General features: G+C 33.8%; 4 protein-coding genes and 1 long non-coding RNA gene across 6 annotated transcripts in view; 3 read left to right on the top strand and 2 right to left on the bottom strand.

Moving 5' to 3' along the window:
- The window catches only part of LOC108694877 (neuronal acetylcholine receptor subunit alpha-7-like), a 22,105-nt gene extending 16,661 nt beyond the window's left edge, over window positions 1–5,444 (bottom strand). The window contains exon 1 of the mRNA XM_018204568.1: window positions 5,381–5,444. Within this exon, the coding sequence (XP_018060057.1) occupies window positions 5,381–5,444 (64 nt within the window). The remainder of the gene's footprint in view (window positions 1–5,380) is intronic.
- Window positions 5,445–6,998: 1,554 nt separating this feature from the next.
- LOC108694893 (F-box/LRR-repeat protein 7) lies at window positions 6,999–10,034 on the bottom strand. Its single transcript, XM_018204592.1, has 2 exons — window positions 9,970–10,034; window positions 6,999–9,028 (listed from the first exon to the last, which is right to left on the bottom strand). The coding sequence occupies exon 2, from the start codon at window positions 9,013–9,015 to the stop codon at window positions 7,654–7,656; it is 1,362 nt and encodes a 453-aa protein (XP_018060081.1). The 5' UTR covers window positions 9,016–9,028; window positions 9,970–10,034; the 3' UTR covers window positions 6,999–7,653.
- Window positions 10,035–10,479: 445 nt separating this feature from the next.
- LOC108694894 lies at window positions 10,480–12,100 on the top strand. Of its 2 annotated transcripts, none has more exons than XR_001932102.1 (2): window positions 10,480–10,592; window positions 11,147–12,100. It is a non-coding gene; the product is annotated as an uncharacterized LOC108694894 (long non-coding RNA). The 2 variants fall into 2 exon arrangements; XR_001932101.1 differs by lacking the exon at window positions 10,480–10,592 and adding an exon at window positions 10,910–10,988.
- Window positions 12,101–13,032: 932 nt separating this feature from the next.
- LOC108694869 (cytosol aminopeptidase-like) overlaps window positions 13,033–19,419 on the top strand; it is an 11,753-nt gene continuing 5,366 nt past the window's right edge. The window contains exons 1-3 of the mRNA XM_018204554.1: window positions 13,033–13,168; window positions 13,457–13,569; window positions 19,231–19,394. Of these exons, the coding sequence (XP_018060043.1) occupies window positions 13,085–13,168; window positions 13,457–13,569; window positions 19,231–19,394 (361 nt within the window). The 5' untranslated portion in view covers window positions 13,033–13,084. The remainder of the gene's footprint in view (window positions 13,169–13,456; window positions 13,570–19,230; window positions 19,395–19,419) is intronic.
- LOC108694868 (E3 ubiquitin-protein ligase RFWD2) lies at window positions 14,223–16,614 on the top strand. Its single transcript, XM_018204553.1, has one exon. The coding sequence runs from the start codon at window positions 14,464–14,466 to the stop codon at window positions 16,501–16,503; it is 2,040 nt and encodes a 679-aa protein (XP_018060042.1). The 5' UTR covers window positions 14,223–14,463; the 3' UTR covers window positions 16,504–16,614.

Here is a 19,419-nt window from a genome sequence, read left to right as displayed (position 1 = left end):
ATTATATTAATGATATATATAGAAAAAATTATATTAATGATATATATAGAAAAACACACACACACATACACACACACACACACTCGCGCGCGCGCGCACAAAATAGATACACATCTTGTATCATAAAAATATTTTTATTTTTCTGTAAGAGATAAATTTGAAAGAGATATATACATTCGGAAAAAACATCCTGCATGTATCATTTATTTTATTTATTGTTTAGATAAGTCTTTCATTGAAATTGTAGAAATTCCGTATGTTTAACTTCAGAATATTATCTTTTATATTCAATTTATTACTCCAAGATTGATATTATACACATTTAAACAATACCTTTTAGCTTATTCAACTAGAAAAATTTCAATTTTCCTCTCTTTCAAGGCTTTTAATAATCATTTTCATCACTGTTGGATGCTGTTAATAATTTAACGAAAAACAACTCGATAATGTAAATAAAATTTATAATTAAACCGAATTGCAAATTTAACGAAATATAATAAAGCATAAATCTAATATTATACGTTAACTTAATTATTAAAAATTTTAAATTATATCCCTCTTTTTCAATTTAATACCATGCGAAAAAAAATGAAGTGTCCGTATAAAAAAGCACTTCATCTAATCACGGCACAAATGATATTCGAAGGGATAAAATGTGATGGCGAATCACTTAGAGTAAAGAATGGTGTAAGGCTGAACGCGAGAAAAGCGGCGTAAAGTCTTGGGAAGCGACTCAAGAGATTCCTTTCGCCGGGCCATTCTCTCTGATCACGGCTCTGATCCGTTTCGTTACGTGAATGTTCGTCCATCATAGCGATCAGCTACATGATCAGTATAACGTCAGTCCACCTTCCCATTGAAGCGACCATTGTGCCGTGAAGCGTGGTGAAACCTGTCAGAGGACCAAGCTAATCTCAGCTCAAAGTAAGGAAGGTAGAAAGATACTGCAAGGAAGTGATACTCGTTGCGAAAATACCGCTCGTAATTAGGAGAATGATTCCTCATGGTCTTATCGAACTATAAAAGTTGTAGCTTCAAACGACAGTGAGTGCCATTTTCTAACGATATTTGAACGATGCTGAAGTAACATTAGTGGCAGTTTTGCTCATATACATACACAGTTTTGCTTATATTAAAGGAATAATAATATTCTATCTTGAAAAAATCGATTTTTTTCTTTCTAAGTGAATTTTGTTAAAAAGATATAAAAAAATATTTTTAATAAAAATTGAATGATTTTGAAGAGCGCTTTACGATGATAAGTAAAAACTTACTTGTAAAAATTAAAAAATTAAGAAAAAGTTTTTATTATTATAATAAAATACTCTCGAAACCATTCAACTTTTATTTAAAATATTTTGTTTATCTTTGATGATGCAAACGATATTTATCCTGCAGGAAGAAAAAAAACTTAATATTTTTAAGGGAAATTCCATCTTCTTAGCATGCAAGAAAGCACTTACAAAAATATGAATTTTTTATTTTTGTCTACATTTTAACCGTTAACGTATCCAAAGCTTATCAAAATTGAAGGAGGATATTTGATTGTGTTATCTTATCAGTTCTACTTTTTTTTATTGTTAAATAAGCTGTAAATATAAATAATTTCAATACATATCATAACATTTTAATGCCTCGTTTTTATGATAATCACATATTCAAATCTTTTATCTCCGAGTAGAAAAATAATTTCAAAAGATTCTCATAGATCGAGAAATATTGGCCTGTCACCGTTGCAGAGATCAAAAAATCTCACAGATTCGTAATGAGATCGTATGTTAGATGTCGATACTGTATGAGCTGCGGAATATCTCACGGGATCTCGACCGACTGACATCGAATTTCTTCGTACAGAGCGGCTCATCACGCGAAGACATCTGTCAGCATCTGGAGATTATCTTCCAACATATGAAGATGTTCGATTATCCGAACACTTGAAATAAGAGTAAAATTTCAATAATAAAACAATAATTGGCAGAATAATATGAGGCTAAATAAACAAATTTATCAAAAGAAATTGATTTTTCTAATCTAATACTTTTCATTTTTCAGTTACTTTTATAACTTTGAGAATGACTCTGGGTCGGAGTTGAAACGTTAGTTTAATGTAGGCATATTTTTATTTTTATTTTTATTTTTATTAAATTATTTGTATTTATTACATACATTATATTTTATTATTTTGGCTCATAGCCTTTCTTAACATAATTTATTTTTATTTGAAAGAGAGCCATATTATATTAAGTATTTTATATTAAGTATTTAAGTATATAAGTATTTTAATACTTTTCAGTTATAAGTATATTAAATTTAATGTAATGTCATATGAAATTAAATTCAAATTTTTAATTATTGTTTTTTAAATTCAAATTGTGTAACTAAAAGTACATTAAATTTCATGAAATTTTTAACAGTTAATTTTTAGCGTCAGACACATAATATCTAATAATCATCTATGCTTTTAACAAAGTTATTATTATTTATTATTTCTCGTTTCTCTCCTTCGATTGGTTCAAACTTTTTTACTGTATTGAATTCCATAAAAATAATCTGTTGTTTTGCACACGATCAGCCGCGTGTCAATTCGCAGATAAATGGATAAAACTTAGTTTGTAGTGACGAGGAAATAATCGTTGATGGTGACCCAAAACCATTAAAACCTCGGTACGTAAACCGATTTGTTAAATGCATGCACAGACCCCGATTCCGACGAATATGTAAATTCCGCCAGTATCCCGATCACCGAATTTAGTGGCATGGAGGAGGCATCAAATGGCCCCTTGACGCGATTGATTCGCAAATGTTTACATTACCAGCTGCGACGCAACATACCATAACGAGATCCAGTTAAGATCGAAAGCTACATCGTGAGTCACGTGAAACCTTTAGTAAGAAACCTTTAGTAAGAACCTTTAGTAAGAACCTTCTATATATTATCTGTTCCCGGCATTTATTAAACCAAATTTCGAGCATTACAAAATGAATTGAATTAAATTATATATATATTATTTATTGTGAATTAGATTAAATCACAAATTTAATTAGAATATTACATCATTAACTTTTAACTTAAAGTAAAAAGGTAATTTTTCAAATAATTTTTAAAGCAATAAATCAAAAGGAAAATTAAAAGTGACTCAAATTTATAAGAATGGCAACGACGTATTGTTCGTGATATCTCGATATAACACTTCTCAAGTAGAACAATAAGTCACGATAACGTGAAAATAACGTTAAAATGAAAATCGTAACTCATTTTCACACTGAAAAATGACTTTTAATAATTACTTTAGAACCATTTTAACATAATTTTGATATCGTGATAATTTATGTTCTGCTTGATTTTCAAGCTCAAGGAATTATCAAGTCAAAAAGAAGTCAAAATAGCTTTATTTTGGCATCATGAAAATCAAAATGACGATTTCTAATTATAAAATTTGACTATTTATTGACATTAAGAATAAAAACAAATCATTTTGATTTTTTTGTTGATTTTTGCGCGTTCCTTGGAAGTACAAGAAAGTATCAAATCAAAATAATATTAATTTAATGTCATATTAAATCGATTATTAATCGATTATTGAATTTATATTATTTTTTTTAACATAATTCAGTCAATATTTTAACTTACAGATTCAAACATTATTTTAATTTTTTTGGTCTCTTTAGATTTAATCGGAAAGCAATATTATTGTGTCGCTGGAAGCGACATTCAACATTAAAAGTTTCACAAACCTTTCTCTTATGTATATCCGGGACAGTTAAAAGTAAACTCACATCAGGATTCTGTTTGAACATGTTCGTGTTCAACTGCACTCTTGTAACTGACCTTTGCGAATAGAATTTTCTACCGAGCCTAAATTTAAAATTTTAGGATTTGTGCGATCGAAGATTCGTACAAATATTTTGCATCTGTTAAATTGATTCGGCTATTTAAATCTTCAAGGATGTATCTTTAAAAAAAATTCTACGATAATTATTATTTATACGGGCATGGGAATGTAAATTATCGAACCGTCCTTGAAAATTTCTCGGTCAAGAGATGTAATAAAAATCGCGAATTGTTCGCATTGTCTCTCGTGTCGAGGACGCCCTTCCTAAAAATGGCTCGCAATTTGTTGACGTTTCAGCCTTGGGAATTTGATCGCGTCGCGTAATTTACATCTCAGACGTCTTTGATATCAGTGGTTGTGTAGTCCTGGCGGGCAAAAGCTATGACGAGCTTTGTGACGTCTACAGACAATATCTAAACAATTCTTAAACGCGGTGTACTTTGATACCAAGACACAAACCTTGAAGCTTCATTGATCTACATCTTTCTTAGCTTCCGAGATTATTGAATAGGGTAAAATATAGAATATAGGAAAAGGGTGAATAATCGAGATTTTAAAGGACATCTAAAAAAAGTGACAATAATCCAATTCTCGAAGCAAGATAATTATTCTTTCTTATGCAATGGTGTCGTGCTATGAGATTTTTGCTGATTTGAGCTCAAGTAAAATTTTTTCCTGCGTCAAAATATTTTTATAGATTTTATAAAAAAGTAAATTTTCATGAAATATAATAATTTCTTAGACTTATTTTGCGAGAACATTTCAATTTTCAATTTTGTAAAAAATATAAAATATTAAAAAGAAAATATTACATATAAATCATATAATAGTTTATCTTAATCTCAAGTTTATCTTAATTTATTTTAAACAAGATCTAATGGCAATAATTGAAATAAAATTATTAGCTAATGAAATTATACGAATTTGAAAACATTATTACTATTATTATTATTATTGTTGTTATAGAAATTAATGAAAAAATTTTTAAACTATTTAGAAAAGATTTGCAAAAATTTCATTTGAAAGAAAATCTATTTTATTTTAAACATTCAATGATTAAATATTAAACTTAATTATGCAAAAATTAAATTTATAATGTATTAAGTAATTACAACAAAAACTCAATTAATTAAGGAAACAAAACTTATTACCAAAGAGATCTGAAAATTAAACAAAAACTCTTATTACTCTTATCAATCTTAGTATTTTAAATCCTCCAAAGCGAACTTTTCAATTTGCAATCGCAATGTTCTAATATTGAAACAAAAAAGGCAAACAATCTAAAATGATTTCTCAACATCGATATAATACGTCTTTAAGATGTCTTATGTCTCTCTTTTGGATACTTTGTGTTGTCTGAGTCCAGTCGAGAAGTTCGCGGCTACCTTGCGAATTATCGGCTGCGTTCGGTTTGGACAATTACGCGCTTTAAGCATATAGTCATCATTCTGTCTTTATTGTTCATTGAATGCAAAACAAGGATAGAAGCGCTAAAAACATCCAAATCGATCGTTAAATGAAAATCGCACAATTTTGGGAGTACTCACCATTTCCGAAGGCGATGATCAGAAGAAGCCCGTATCGAAGGAATAGAACGGAAGAGGGCGACATGGAATTGAGGGCCTGCTCGTGACCGCGTGACCGCCTACGTACGACTGATACACGACGACGGCTTTCAACTACCGTGCAATTTCACCCCTGAATCCCGCGCTATCCCTACCAGAGAACGCGGGTTCCCGAAGAAAATTCGCGCAGGCGTTTATCGAAAACGAAACGGCGCCGGCACAAATTTACACTGAATGCGAAGTCCGAATGAAATGCACGAAGATACGCGAAAATGTGTTCAAACTATATAGAATGACATATTCAAGAAATATATCAAAAAAAAGTCAGAATGACTTTATTTAGACGTCATCAAAGTCAAAATGATTTTTTATTACAAAATTTGACTGTTTATTGACGTTAAGAATAAAAATAAAATTATTTTGATTTTTTGTTGATTTTTTTGTATTTCTTGGATATTGCTTTTTATTTTCACACAAGCGATACTGAATCTAAAAAGTTACGAGTATTTTATACGCAGATAATGGCGTCATTATTTGCTTACTTTGATGACAAAGTTATTGCGTGACAACACAGGTTTATAATCTTACTTTTAATGCGAGCTAATAGACTCAGTAACAAGACTTAGTAAAGTACAAGTTTCAAGCTATCGAGCTTGTGCAGAATGTAAGTAAAAATCGAATCTCGCTTATAAGAATAAAAAGTAACGTGCAGCATTCAACTGAGTAATGACATCATAAATGAGAATTATCTGAGTTTTGGTGCAAACAGAAAGCAACTATACAGACTTCTATTGTATTTTAGTCTACTGGACATTACATCATTTTGTAACATCGTTCTATTACTTGAGGTAATTTTTTGTTTGTATTCTTTAATGTTTAAATAACAGAAAGCGCCAATTCCAAAATAATAGCATCGATTTTCTCTCTGAGAGATAACGGATCACATATTTTATTTTTAAGCCAACAAAAACATCTAAATCATAAAATGGACATCATTGCAATCTATTTTTAATAATTTACCAACATTATTTTATCGATCACGGGAGGAAACAAGCTTGAATTATTTTACGTTTTTGTAAACATGCATCACGCACATTCAGTTCAATATTCAAAATGTTTTTGAAAGTAGATATATATTTTATGGCACAAAGTTGATTGTTGAAATCGTGATTTAATAAATGAGAACGAGTTTTATAATTCAATTCTCTTAAAAATGTATTTATACATATAAATATTTTTTATATTTTTTATATATTTTTTATATATATTGCATGTTAAAATTACCCTTTGCAACTGTAAGGTTTTAATAAAATTTTGCTTTGTAAGTTAGAAGAAAAATAAAGATTTCAAAAAATTACAATCTTGTAAGTCTTGTATAAATGTCGAAGTCACAATTTTATAAAAATTGTTTAATGAAATTTGCAGTATATTTAATTTTTTAACAATAACAATTTTTTTTATGACATAAATATAAATAAAATTTGTTGCGCGAAATTTTGGATTAAAAAAATAATTTAGTTTAACAAGAACTGATTTATTGCATATTTCTATGCAATTTCATACATATTGTATATGCCATGTAATAAATCCACATATTAATTCCAATGGTGTTAAGAAATGAGAATATTTAATACCATATCGTTATTACAATAAATTACAAAACGTTGTTACAAAATATAAACGATTCATTATCATTACACAATGCATTAAATTATAGAAACAATAAATAGCATGCGTGATTTTTGAAAAGCTAGATATATGTATATATTTTTACAACCAATTGTGAAATAATCTTTTTACAAATATGTAAGCGACGAAACGGTGTTTGTTAATAAATAAATTGCAAACGATACAAGTTATCGATCTCAAAAATTGATGATTCACCTTTGTTGTTTTTCTTTTCGTCGCGTCGTATCAAAAATAACATTTATCATCGCGTAAACTTTGATAACAAATTAGGTTTACAATTCTCTATAAACTTTCGCTATATTACACTCTGGCACTTGAGATTAGTGTTACGAAATAAGCGAATATCCTGAGAATATTCGAACATCTTTATAAATTATACTAGAGAATGTATTCTCAATGTACTATATTAACATAATTCCTACTTTTAATATTCTCAGGATATATCAAAGTCCCTTTTCCAGAGAATTCATCAGAATATTCTCCTCTTCGGAGTACCTTCCTCCGAGAATACTTCCATACTATTGCTCGGGATTCTTAATACGAGCAACGTTGCTGATTGGATAACATCAGCTGGAGAACCCAGGATTGGTATGTTCTATGACGCAACGTCGGCAGTAACGTTTAACCGCGCGATAGCCGACCCACGTGACTCTGGAGCACTCGCCGATGTTGAGTTGCCGCAGGCCACGTACATAGTAGGCCAAGGCTTCGAGACCAGCGTCGGTGATCCTTTCGCATCCGCATAGGGACAACTTCTTCAGATTCGGACATCCAGTAGAGAGTGCCTCGAGGGTCGCATCGCCGATGTCGCATTTGCCTATATCCAGAGCGCGCATACGCGGACAACCACGTGCCAGGGCGATGGTCGCGCTGTCGCTAAGCGCTTCGCAACCACGAGCGTTCAGATAGCGCAGCTTGTAGCAATGACGGGCGACGACCAGCAGACCAGCGTCGGACACGCGATCGCATTTGCCTACGGAGAAGTAACGGAGCGATGGACCGAGACGTGCAGCCAGTTCGCGCACCCCGAAGTCTGTAACTTTCACGCAATCCGACACCGACAGCTGACGCAGATTGGCGCAGTAGGAAGCGATGGTAGCCAGGCTAGAGTCGGTAATGCGGCTGCATCTACGTAAGTAAAGACATCCCAGATGCGGCATGCGCGACAGGCTTAGCATCAGACCGGAATCCTCGACTCCATGGCAATCACTAAGATCGAGCGACTGTAGCTGTAAAATAGTGGTACGACCGCAGGCACGAGTAATATTAGAACAGCCAGTCAAGTCAAGCTCTCTGAGATGAGCACAGCTGTCCAGTACGGTGGTGACGTTGGCGTCGGTAACTCGACGCGAGTGTCGCAACACTAGGGAGGTCAGATTGAGGTACGGCAGTTGAGCGAAGATGCCGGGCAACCCGGTGGCGCCTTCCAGGACCAAACGACGGACACAGGTATGACAACCACGGCGCGTCAGCGCGTTTAACGCCGTGGTAGCATTCTGTGGATAACGCACCTCGACCTCTCGCCAGAGTGCCGGATGCCACGCAATCTCCCAGAGTCGTCGGCAAGTCTGCGCCAGGGAACAGCGATCGCGGGTGTCGAGCCAGCTAAAGATCCTCAGCAGCAGACTGTCGTCCAGCTGGCAGAGGTCATTGACGGTGACGTGATGAACCAGATGATGCTTAGGTTGCTGCGATAGCTGTTGCTGCTGTTGTTGTTGACGAGTCGGCGTGCTGGATACACCTGGGGTTGATGAGGATGATGATGAAGTAGTGCGGCAAGCATTGTTATCGAGAGTGTGATAGCCCAAGTCGATAGCGTCCGCTCCTGGTCGATAAACGCCGACCTTCTGCGACGAGTAGCCTCCTCCCCGCTCAGAACCGCTCTGTTCCCCGAAGCTGGGAAAGAGGAGTGGGCATGATCCTTCCATTCCATGCTCCGTTCTGCAATTCAGAAATTCATTTCAATACAATCGTGTAATTTTTATATTCATATTCTAAGTAGAGATAAAAATTGTTGGATCCGAAGGACATTTCACAACAATATTTACATTCTAAAACATGATTTATGTTTTTAAACATTTTCTCGCTGAACATAAAGTAACAGTAACGTTACAGCAATGTTATAATTTCCTACTAAACAGTTATTTACAACTTGTGTTATGTTACATATATATAGTATATATGTATATGTGTGTATATATTTTTTTGCAATTTTAAACAATGTTTAAAATCCAATTGTAAGTGCATATAATAAAATTATTATTTATTATTGCTATTATTATTATTATTTTATTGAGTAAGAAATTATAATATTAATATAATGTTATTGTTACTTTATGTTTAATAGATTTTCACAGATTTGCTCACAAACGTGAGCAAATAAAAACGTAATAAAAACGTAAGTATATTTTTCGAAATTAAAGGACAAATTCTAACTTAAAATTTAACAATCAAAGTATATAGTCAAAATTGGCAAACTAAATTACAATAGAAATTGCTTTCGAAATTATTTCTAAAAAATACAGAAAATTCAAATTTTATATGCTTAATTATTAGCCTGTGTTGTTTAATGACGACATATGTCATGACGTAATTAATTTACGGATAGATTATTCTTCGAATTTACGAAGCTAAATGTAGAACTGCCACAATTCCACTTTTCTCAGATAGAATTACTTTCGCACTGTTTTAATGATAAGTTACGGTATTCACTTTCGAGAAAAAAAATTTTGCCACTGTATGGATCTCGAATTTTGCGCGGTGGTGCGTATTTACAGAGTGCGAGTTAAGGCGCGGGGAGGGGCCTTATAGACGCGTCCATTCGCGACGCGTCACGACCGTTTACGGCACGGTTTGACGTGCGAATTTCACAATTAACTCACAACGGGATGCTGGACGGGAGAGTCAGCGACCGTGCGTGACATCACCGAGCAATATCGATCTATCCGCCACCTCCTCCATGTTGATCCCGCATTCCAACTCTCGAAGCAGATGCGGGGCCCGAGTGCGTTTCGCTCGCACGGGGGACCGTGCGAGAATGGTCCACTCGATGTTCGCGCTCACCCTGGAAATCCTCGAATTCGTCGAATTGCTCGTGCAGTCGCCGAGAAATGTGCGCGATCGCGTTTCGCAAACAATCCGATGAAAAATCCGACATATGACAGGACTCCCGACACACTTACAGGGACCCCCAATACAATCGTGCTTCCCCCCTCCCCCTCTTGTTTCCACGCCAGGGCCTCTGAGACCCCACTCCAGTCTTCAAGTCGATCAACCGGGACTTCTAGCGGATGAAAGGTGCGTTGCGAAAAGCGCTTCGCCTCATTGGAGATGCATAACTGTGCAGAAAAGTTTCGCATGAAATCAACGAGCTGCTAGATATGTAAATAAATCGAATAAATTCAGAACAAAAAATAAGCGTAGTAAATAATAATAAAATAGATCGTGTACGAATGTGAAAGTTTAGACGATTGCATTGGCAAAATGGCGATAAACTGAACTCTAGGTAGGCTATCGTGTCTCATTACAAGGTTCATTCGATGTAAAATAGAAATCAAACATTTATGCAAAATTATCTTATAAAGCGTATAATATTTCGGAACCATAGAACAACTTAGTTGTTCTATAATGGACATGTTATTCTAGTTTTTTTTTACGGAATCAATTGTAGAACACTAAGTAGGCGATAGAAAAAAATCGTGCCTCGCTAGAAATATTCGTAGCTTGGCTACGTAGTTCAATGTACACGCATATAGGGGCGTTAGTAGATTTTATTTTAAATACGGACATGTTTATTCTCAAGTTTTCTTTAGTTCATGAATATAACTTTGTTAACATATTACTGAATATATGTAAATAAAACAACGATATTCTCTGATAAAAAATTACAAGTAAAATACAAGTAAATCATAAGGTTTATTTTTTTATTGTTGCATTGAATTGCAAATTAGAACTTCCCCTCTCCCTTTTGCCAAATTTCAAGTATATATTTATTCCAAAGTAGTATTAAGTATAAAAAGTTTATATTAATTCAGCTATAAACAGACTTAAAATTTACAGAAAAGGGATAAAGGCAAAAGAAAGAAGGTAAAATTTCCAACTGAATGATGAATTCGTCAACAAACATAACCATGACTAACATCTTAAAGAACAAGAATTCCTTTGAGGACAAGTTTATCAAGAGAAATAGAAAAGAATAGCGAAGAATTTGAAGGAGGCAAAAAAGGCCGGCAAGCTCCAATCATCATTGACAAAAAAATGCAAGAACAATAATCCATTCCTTAATATATCAGCTAGGTACGATGGTATTTCATTGTCCAGACTCTCACCTTGAAAAGACAACCAAAAGACAACCAGAGACAATAGTTCAAGAAACAGAAATATATACTTAGTACATAAATATCTAGTACAATCGTTCTTTCCGAGTGAAAGCCAAGTAGTCAAGCCATTGGAGAATCAGGAAAGAAAACTACAAAGGCAATTGATAATGCTTAAGATAAAGTATCATTCGCTAGAAAAGAGATGGACATTAAGTCAGATATGTCAGACAGTAATCATTCTACAAATAAATCTTCATCTGACAATGGCTGAAAAAGATCAAACAGAGAAGAAATAAAAATTGGGGAAACAAAAGAAAAATCGATAGAAGATGAAGAGTAATATCGAGAAACAAAACAATGATGACAAGCTGAAGAAAGCATTGGAAAAGGGAGAGGAAAATGCAAATGAATAGATAGTTGAAAACAAATGATAGGAAGATAAATTATCGATTAATGCGATGTGTTTGTTCTTCAAAACGAGACAAGAAATTTTCAATAGAGAGAAAGAGAAAAAATGTTTGTGCTTGGAAAATTAATGTTAAGTTATTAAAAATTAAAATTGCTAAGTTATGTAACAAAGCTCCCTATATTTACTATACATATATTTGTATTTATTGTAATATATTTATATATTATAATACTTACATATTTATAAAAAAAGTTGCAATATAAAATATCTAATTTATTTCACAAATATAATTTAGCATTTAATATTTTAATTTATATAGTATAAATTACACTAATTATGTGCATGGGAAAATTTTCTGTAAAAATTGCTTTAACTATCAAAAATTAGAAAGTTTAGATAAATTAAGTTTTGAAAATATAAATATGTATACTATACAATATTTTGTTTTTAGCTATTCTTTGAAATGTTTAAAATTTCATTCACACAATGTGATTCACACAATCTAGATATTTTTCGCTAAGAAAGATATTCCGAGCTTTTTATTTTGGACCGAATAGTACGTTTAGAACAAATATAAACACGATTATGTCAAAAAAAAAGGAAGTTTTCAAAATATATTTTTACGTTAAGATATTTTATTTTTTACAAATTATTTTTTAGCCTCAACGTACGATACAATTATTTTGGCTGCGTTCGGAAACGTTGCTCCGATGCCTTAGATTCATCATCTTGCCCTTGTTTAACATTAATAACTTGTTTAATGTTAATCAAGAACAAGATGATGCATCAAAGGTATCCGAGCGACATTTTCGAACGCAGTCTTTGTATCAAGTTTTTCTCTTCGAAGCAAAACTAAAAAGATGATAAAAAAACTTAGAAGAGTACGCTCCATAGATTTTTATATATAATATAAAAAAATATTTTTGCATATGAACCCAAGCAGAACAACAAGTAACAATAACGTCAAAATGACATTAAAATGAATCGAAAATGATTGAAAAATAACTTTTAATGATCATTTTAGAGTCATTCTGACATTATTATAATATCATAATGACATGCTGTTCTATTTGGGAAGTCGTCGATTATCATCGAAGAAGTCTTTCGCATTCATAATTCGCGCGGTTTACATTGGTTTACATTCGCGTGGCGCCAATGTTTCGGAGATTAAATCCAACCTATCAGAATCGTCGTTTCACCGTCGCCGTCGTGTGCGCCTTCATGATGAGGATATATATGTATCACACCTAATACTCTTGGGAACGAATTATGGCATTGTCTTTTATCAGGACTAGAGCACTACAGTACGGAAATTCACACTTGCGTCTGTTCGCCAACGTATCGACCATGAAGGTAATATCGCGCGATTCTTCTTCATTGATTAAAAAACTGCACGTTCGCTCTTCGAAACAATGAGACGCGAAATTCTCGTGGAATCTCGGAAAATTCGGACAAGCATGATGCAATTTGTCGTCGTGTGCAAGTGCAAACATATCTTGGGCGTTTTATCTGAACTCCTTCCTGTCGACGTCAACAATCAAATGTCGCTGACTCGATATTCCGTATTCTCAGATATATTTACTCATCGATGATGTTGTTATCGCTCACTCATCTGACATATTTACCCCTTTTTTTCCGTAGACGGGATTGGTATTGGGTGTATACGAAACTGAGAGCGAGGATGTCGTGCTCACCCCTACGGCGGCCAAGTACAATGAGCTGGTTAACGGCAAGCTGCTGAAAAACATTCTGCTGTAAGTCTCAATACCCGCTACTTATCATCGCTGTAAAATCTCTTTTGTGCATCCGCGCGATTTTAGAAACGGCATCATGCCGCAGAGCGTCGTTCTGTGTTATAGATTATTATATTATTTTGTTATCTAACAAGGCTGTATCCCTTGTGCGTCACTGTTGTAGAATATACTTGCCAGACTACTCTGCCTTAACTATTTGGACACAAATGTTGATTCAACGCATTGAATATTCTTCAAATTCCTTTTTTCTTTCTCCATATTGAACCCTTCCTTCTTTCAACAAGGTTAATCTATGTTCTTCATGTATATATACACACTTTATTTAACAAGCGTGTACACAAAGTTATAGTATCATGACGCGTATAAGAAAGCCCCAGCCCCCATACAGCATTGCACTTCCAAATTGTTGTTTCACTTTCGTTTGGTCATACGATATAACAATATGTTTAAATATTTTATTCATATTTCCAGCCTGAAACAATTGTTATAATGCTGCCTGAGCTTTATCTGACATTAAAAAGTGCTTTCCCTTTGTTATCTTAAAATTGTCATATATGAAGTATCATTTCTGTTAATTGAAAATTTTGAATTTTTCAATGATAGTCTTGCGCAACACGAGCTCACTGGCATTATTTTCATTGTTTCAGGAGTGACTAGAGTGAGAGACGGTATTATACGCATGATATGAAGCGCAACTTGCTCCGCACAAGGATATCCTAGAAACACGCTGCGCTTTATAAATGAGAATATAATACTGCCTGATTTATGATACATTCTTTTCAATGCAACGTCAGACGAAATTGAAATAAGAGATTTTAAGCTGTTAAATCGTTGAGTTAATTGACCATCACTGCTTCAAGACTGACACAAGAATCAAGTAGAGTAATATTAGTAATGTCGACTCCTGGCGACAGTAATATGGGGAATGATAGCAGCGCAGGGAGCAGTGGTGGATTAGGCGATGGTAAATTTAATAAGCCTCATCCACCTACAAACGTGCTACAGAGGATGACTGGCATATTAGAAGATAAGAGCAATGATTACATGTGTCCGATTTGCTTCGATCTTATCGACACGGCATATATCACACGTTGTGGACACACGTTTTGTCATCATTGTATTGTAAAATGTTTAGAGATTAAAGACCGTTGCCCGAAATGCAGTTTCACGTTGAGCGAACAGGACATTTTCCCGAATTTTCTGTTGGACGAGCTAGTTTCCAAGTATAAAACGAGAACCAAGGGTCTCGCTCAGCTAGGCTCTTACACGGACAATAGTAGGCACAGAACGGTGGGTAACGATTCTTCGGTACCAGCATCTGACGGACTGAGGAGTATTGTGGCAGCGGAGAGCGCCAATCTTACTCTACCTGACGTAAATGTGATGTTGGAGGTGCTGACTCAACGAAAGCATCTGCTCGAGGCAGAAACTTGTACGGCGCAAAACAAGCTTTTACACGAGTTTCTCAAACACTTGCTGCAGCAAAAGGAAGAGCAAAAGAATCAGTTGCAAAAAGAAGTGGCGTTGATCAAAAAGGACATGGAGGAAGTAGAAAACATTCTGAAGGACGTTCAGAGTAAGTGTCCGCGGGTAGAGGACGTCAAGAAAGCGAGTGAGAACGATTCCGCACAAGTATCAGCCATTAGGCGAGAGATGCTTGGCCTTATAGATATAATAGATTCAAATATGATAAAACCTAGTGAAAAGGCCACTGATACCTTCACCAATCCAAGTATCAGTCAGCCCGGTGGATCAACGCTAGCCATACGTAGAAAGAGGCTACACGCTCATTTCGACGATTTCGTTCAATGTTATTTCGACTCTCGCGGCAAGGAACTGTTACTCGGCCAGAAAACACAATCTCAGAGCGAAGCTCAACAGCACGGTGGCGTGCACAGCACGAGTTCCGGTCTAGACGTCTTTCGCGAGAATCTCGTCAAATTCTCGAGGTACAATTCCCTTCGTCCACTGGCCACCCTCAACTATTCGTCGGATCTCTTCAATAACTCAACCATTGTATCCAGTATCGAGTTCGACAAGGACAACGAATTCTTTGCAATTGCCGGTGTTACCAAACGTATCAAAGTATTCGATTACGGTGCGGTTATCCGTGATACCGTCGACATTCATTATCCCTGCGTCGAGATGGTTTCTAGCTCCAAGATTTCTTGTGTTTCTTGGAATTCCTTTCACAAAGGAATGCTTGCATCTTCTGATTACGAAGGCACCGTGACGGTATGGGACGCGATGACTGGTCAGAGGACAAAGGCGTTCCAGGAGCATGAGAAGAGGTGTTGGTCTGTCGATTTCAATGACGTGGACACTAGATTGATCGCGTCCGGCTCTGACGATGCCCGAGTCAAGTTATGGGCATTGAATACCGATTATTCCGTGGCGTCGTTAGAAGCGAAAGCAAACGTATGCTGCGTGAAATTTAATCCACGCAGCTCATGTCACTTGGCATTCGGCTCTGCAGATCACTGCGTACATTATTACGATTTACGCAACATGAAGGAAGCACTGTGCATATTCAAAGGCCACCGCAAAGCCGTCTCTTATGTCAAGTTTATCAACAAGGAGGAAATTGTATCAGCCAGTACAGATTCTCAGTTGAAGATGTGGAATATAAATAATCCGCTTTGTTTACGATCGTTCGTTGGGCATGTAAATGAGAAGAATTTTGTCGGACTCGCCACTGATGGTGATTATGTGGCCTGCGGATCAGAAAATAATGCACTGTACGTGTATTACAAAGGACTGACAAAGCAGTTATTCTCGTACAAATTCGATGCCGTTCGAAGCATATTGGAGGTGCAAGACAGAAGAGAAGAAGATCTGAATGAGTTTGTATCTGCGGTGTGTTGGAGGCAGATGTCTAATGTCGTAGTAGCCGCTAATTCTCAAGGAATTATCAAAATATTAGAACTGATTTGAGACAATTAGGGAAAAATAATTGAACGGGGACTTAACTGATTGTGAGTGAAAAAAAAACGCATATTCGATTACTATAAATTAAAACGGGTCTAAATAATTAAGAAGGTAGAATCAAACTAGAAATATGAAAATAATAAGACAAAAATTCTACTTCAAGAAAAGAATTTATCAAATCTATTGTTTTGTGTTTTTGTCCGCGTACTTAGACCCTTTTTATTTTATGGTATCTCTCTTGTGATTATTTTAAGCGTGCATAACAACGAGAAATAACGGAATCATTCTAAATAGCGTAATTATAATAATAACGCGTAGTAAAAATTTCTACTATTGAAGTAATTTGTAGATCGGATGGAAATAACGTTAAATGATACATTATCGACGAATAAAACTATTGTAAATGGAGATCTTTGATTGATCCATGCTCAATGTATCAGAGAGCACAAATATTTTCTCTGAACTATATGCTATGTGTATAATTCTGAATTTACGCTATATGTACAATTCTAAATTATACACTGTGTGCATTATACGTACGATTAGGAAAATCAGTACTGTTAATTATTACATTTTCGTCTTAAATCTATTTTCTAATCTAATTTAGGTGTAATTCTATCTCAACAGACTGAATCGTAATGATAAAAAAGGTTTTACATTGTTATAACATATTCAAAAAATATTCCTGCGTATGACTTATACGATGATCTTTCGTAATTTTACGTTATCGATACTTAACATTTATTGGAGATACCATAATTGCACGCTTGCTGAATTATTTTGTGCAGATATATACATATATATATACATACATACATATATATTTTTAAATATGCTCGTGTGATGTGAGAATGGCACTTAGTACAATAAGTACAATACTTTTGGAAGCAGCAGTTCGAACCTGCAAAAATTTACAGCAGTGTATGCGTGTGTTCGAGAGTGATTTTCCAATAACGCTTCTTAATGTTCGAATAATGATTATTTTAATATCTTAATCCATAATCTATTCTTAATGCAAATTTAAAGATGATAAATAATGTTTGATAATGGCACAATTTTTTTTACAGAATTTTCATAATAAATCTGAAATGCACTTGTTTAAGGCTCCTGCCTACTCACTGCAATCATTTTAGATATCAAAAGCGAAAAAAAAAAATACATAAAGAAAATTCTTGCAAACTATACTAAAATATATTCCTTAATAAAACATTTGCTATCGTTAGAATAGATTTGTAAAATATATCGAAAATTCTATGTTCCGTAATTATTACGATTTTATTCTATTCCGAAATAAAAGAAGAATATTCATAATATTTTACAAATTGTATTCTATAAATGCAAATATTTTATTGAAAAATATTTCTATTAATATATAGGAAGCCCTTAAGTTTTTTTAAAAATTGGAAAAAATTCAAATCGGAAATTATCAAAATTAATACGCATATATATTGAAATGTAATATAAATCTGATACACATATGTAACTTCACTGGCAATTGTATACAAATCGTACCTGCATTTTCTTAGAAATCAATAATAATTGTAATACCGATATTTTCGCTGCCGCATGATAGAAATATTAAAAAAATTTTTTTCATTTTAACAAAATGTTTAGCTTAAATTGACTTGATGGTATCACAATGTGATTGCACAATCTTGTAAACAGAAACGTGATAAGAAGTAATCAACAACATCTCCAATATTTTTTTGCACTCATAATGGTATATATAGATAACACATATTTTTATTGAAACTGACTTATGATATTTTTTTACTAAATTATTTTATTGATTATATTATGTCTTCTTTGTGTTTGATTTTGCTGTTAAAAAATTTGTAATATTATATTAACTCCTAATTGAAACATTGAATAATCGAAGAACAGAAAAAACAAAATAAAACAAAGTAAATTATTGTTTTAAATAATATGAACATTATTTAAGAAAAGAAATTGTACAAAGAATAAAGGAAATAGAGGAATGAAATATATTATGGTAAAAATATATAACATTCACATAAATTTTCGGAATGTGAAATTGAATAGAACAGTGAGTACATTTTTTTTTTTTTTTTTTTTTTTTTTTTATATATATAAAATTACTCTTGTTATAATATTAATGAATCTATTATTTCTTATTTGCGGCGAACATATCTAATTATATGTAAATTTATTTTTTATTATATTGTGTTACTATACTACTATGCCAAGTAAACCCCATGACAAAGTCACATTACTACTTATAGCGTTATTGTATATAAAACAATTTATGAAGTTTATCAACAGATTTCATTGTATATTATATCTTAAGCTGCTAAATAGGTTATAATGCTCGTTTCAACAGTGTTAGTGAGAACTGATGTGAAACAGTTCCGTAATGTAATGTATCTACGCTGATACTGTAGCTCAGAAAAACAGCAGTTGTGAATTAATGTGTAGCTATACTCTCCGAAGTGAGTAATTGTAAATGTACCGATGTATAATGTATAACTGAATGAAAAAAAGAATATTCTAGAATAAAGAATAGTATATTTTTAGAGTATATTTTAAAATTGCAAATATACCATACATGATGAATGTCAAAAGAATGCCTAGATTCTATTGTAATTAATAAATTTATGAATTTGTGTCTGAATATTTCTGTCTACTAAATGCGTTATTATCGCATATTTTTCCTCAACAAATTGTTATGGTCAAAATTTTTTTACTAACTTCGAACGAATGTTTGCGCTACAGAGCAGGACCAAAGATCCCTAAAGGTCATGCTAGAGTGTTTTGGGGTTTGGATGAAACAGATTACTCCGGAGTCGCGGTAGTTGGACTGGGGAAACAAGGTCTTGCGATTAACAAACTTGAGGAGATTCATGAAGGGAAGGAAAGTGTACGTGTTGCCGCAGCAGGTAATCTTTAGTATTCAAATTATGT

The sequence above is a fragment of the Atta colombica genome, unplaced genomic scaffold, assembly GCF_001594045.1.
Source record: "Atta colombica isolate Treedump-2 unplaced genomic scaffold, Acol1.0 scaffold125, whole genome shotgun sequence".
NCBI classification, from domain to species: Eukaryota; Metazoa; Arthropoda; class Insecta; order Hymenoptera; family Formicidae; genus Atta; species Atta colombica.
Note: the sequence above shows the minus strand (reverse complement) of the source record. Positions and strands in the feature narration are given on the sequence as shown.

What these genes read in the sequence shown, in the direction of transcription:
- LOC108694893 (XM_018204592.1), bottom strand. Translation starts at nt 9,015, where the DNA reads ATGGAAGGATCATGCCCACTCCTCTTTCCCAGCTTCGGGGAACAGAGC.
- LOC108694868 (XM_018204553.1), top strand. Translation starts at nt 14,464, where the DNA reads ATGTCGACTCCTGGCGACAGTAATATGGGGAATGATAGCAGCGCAGGG.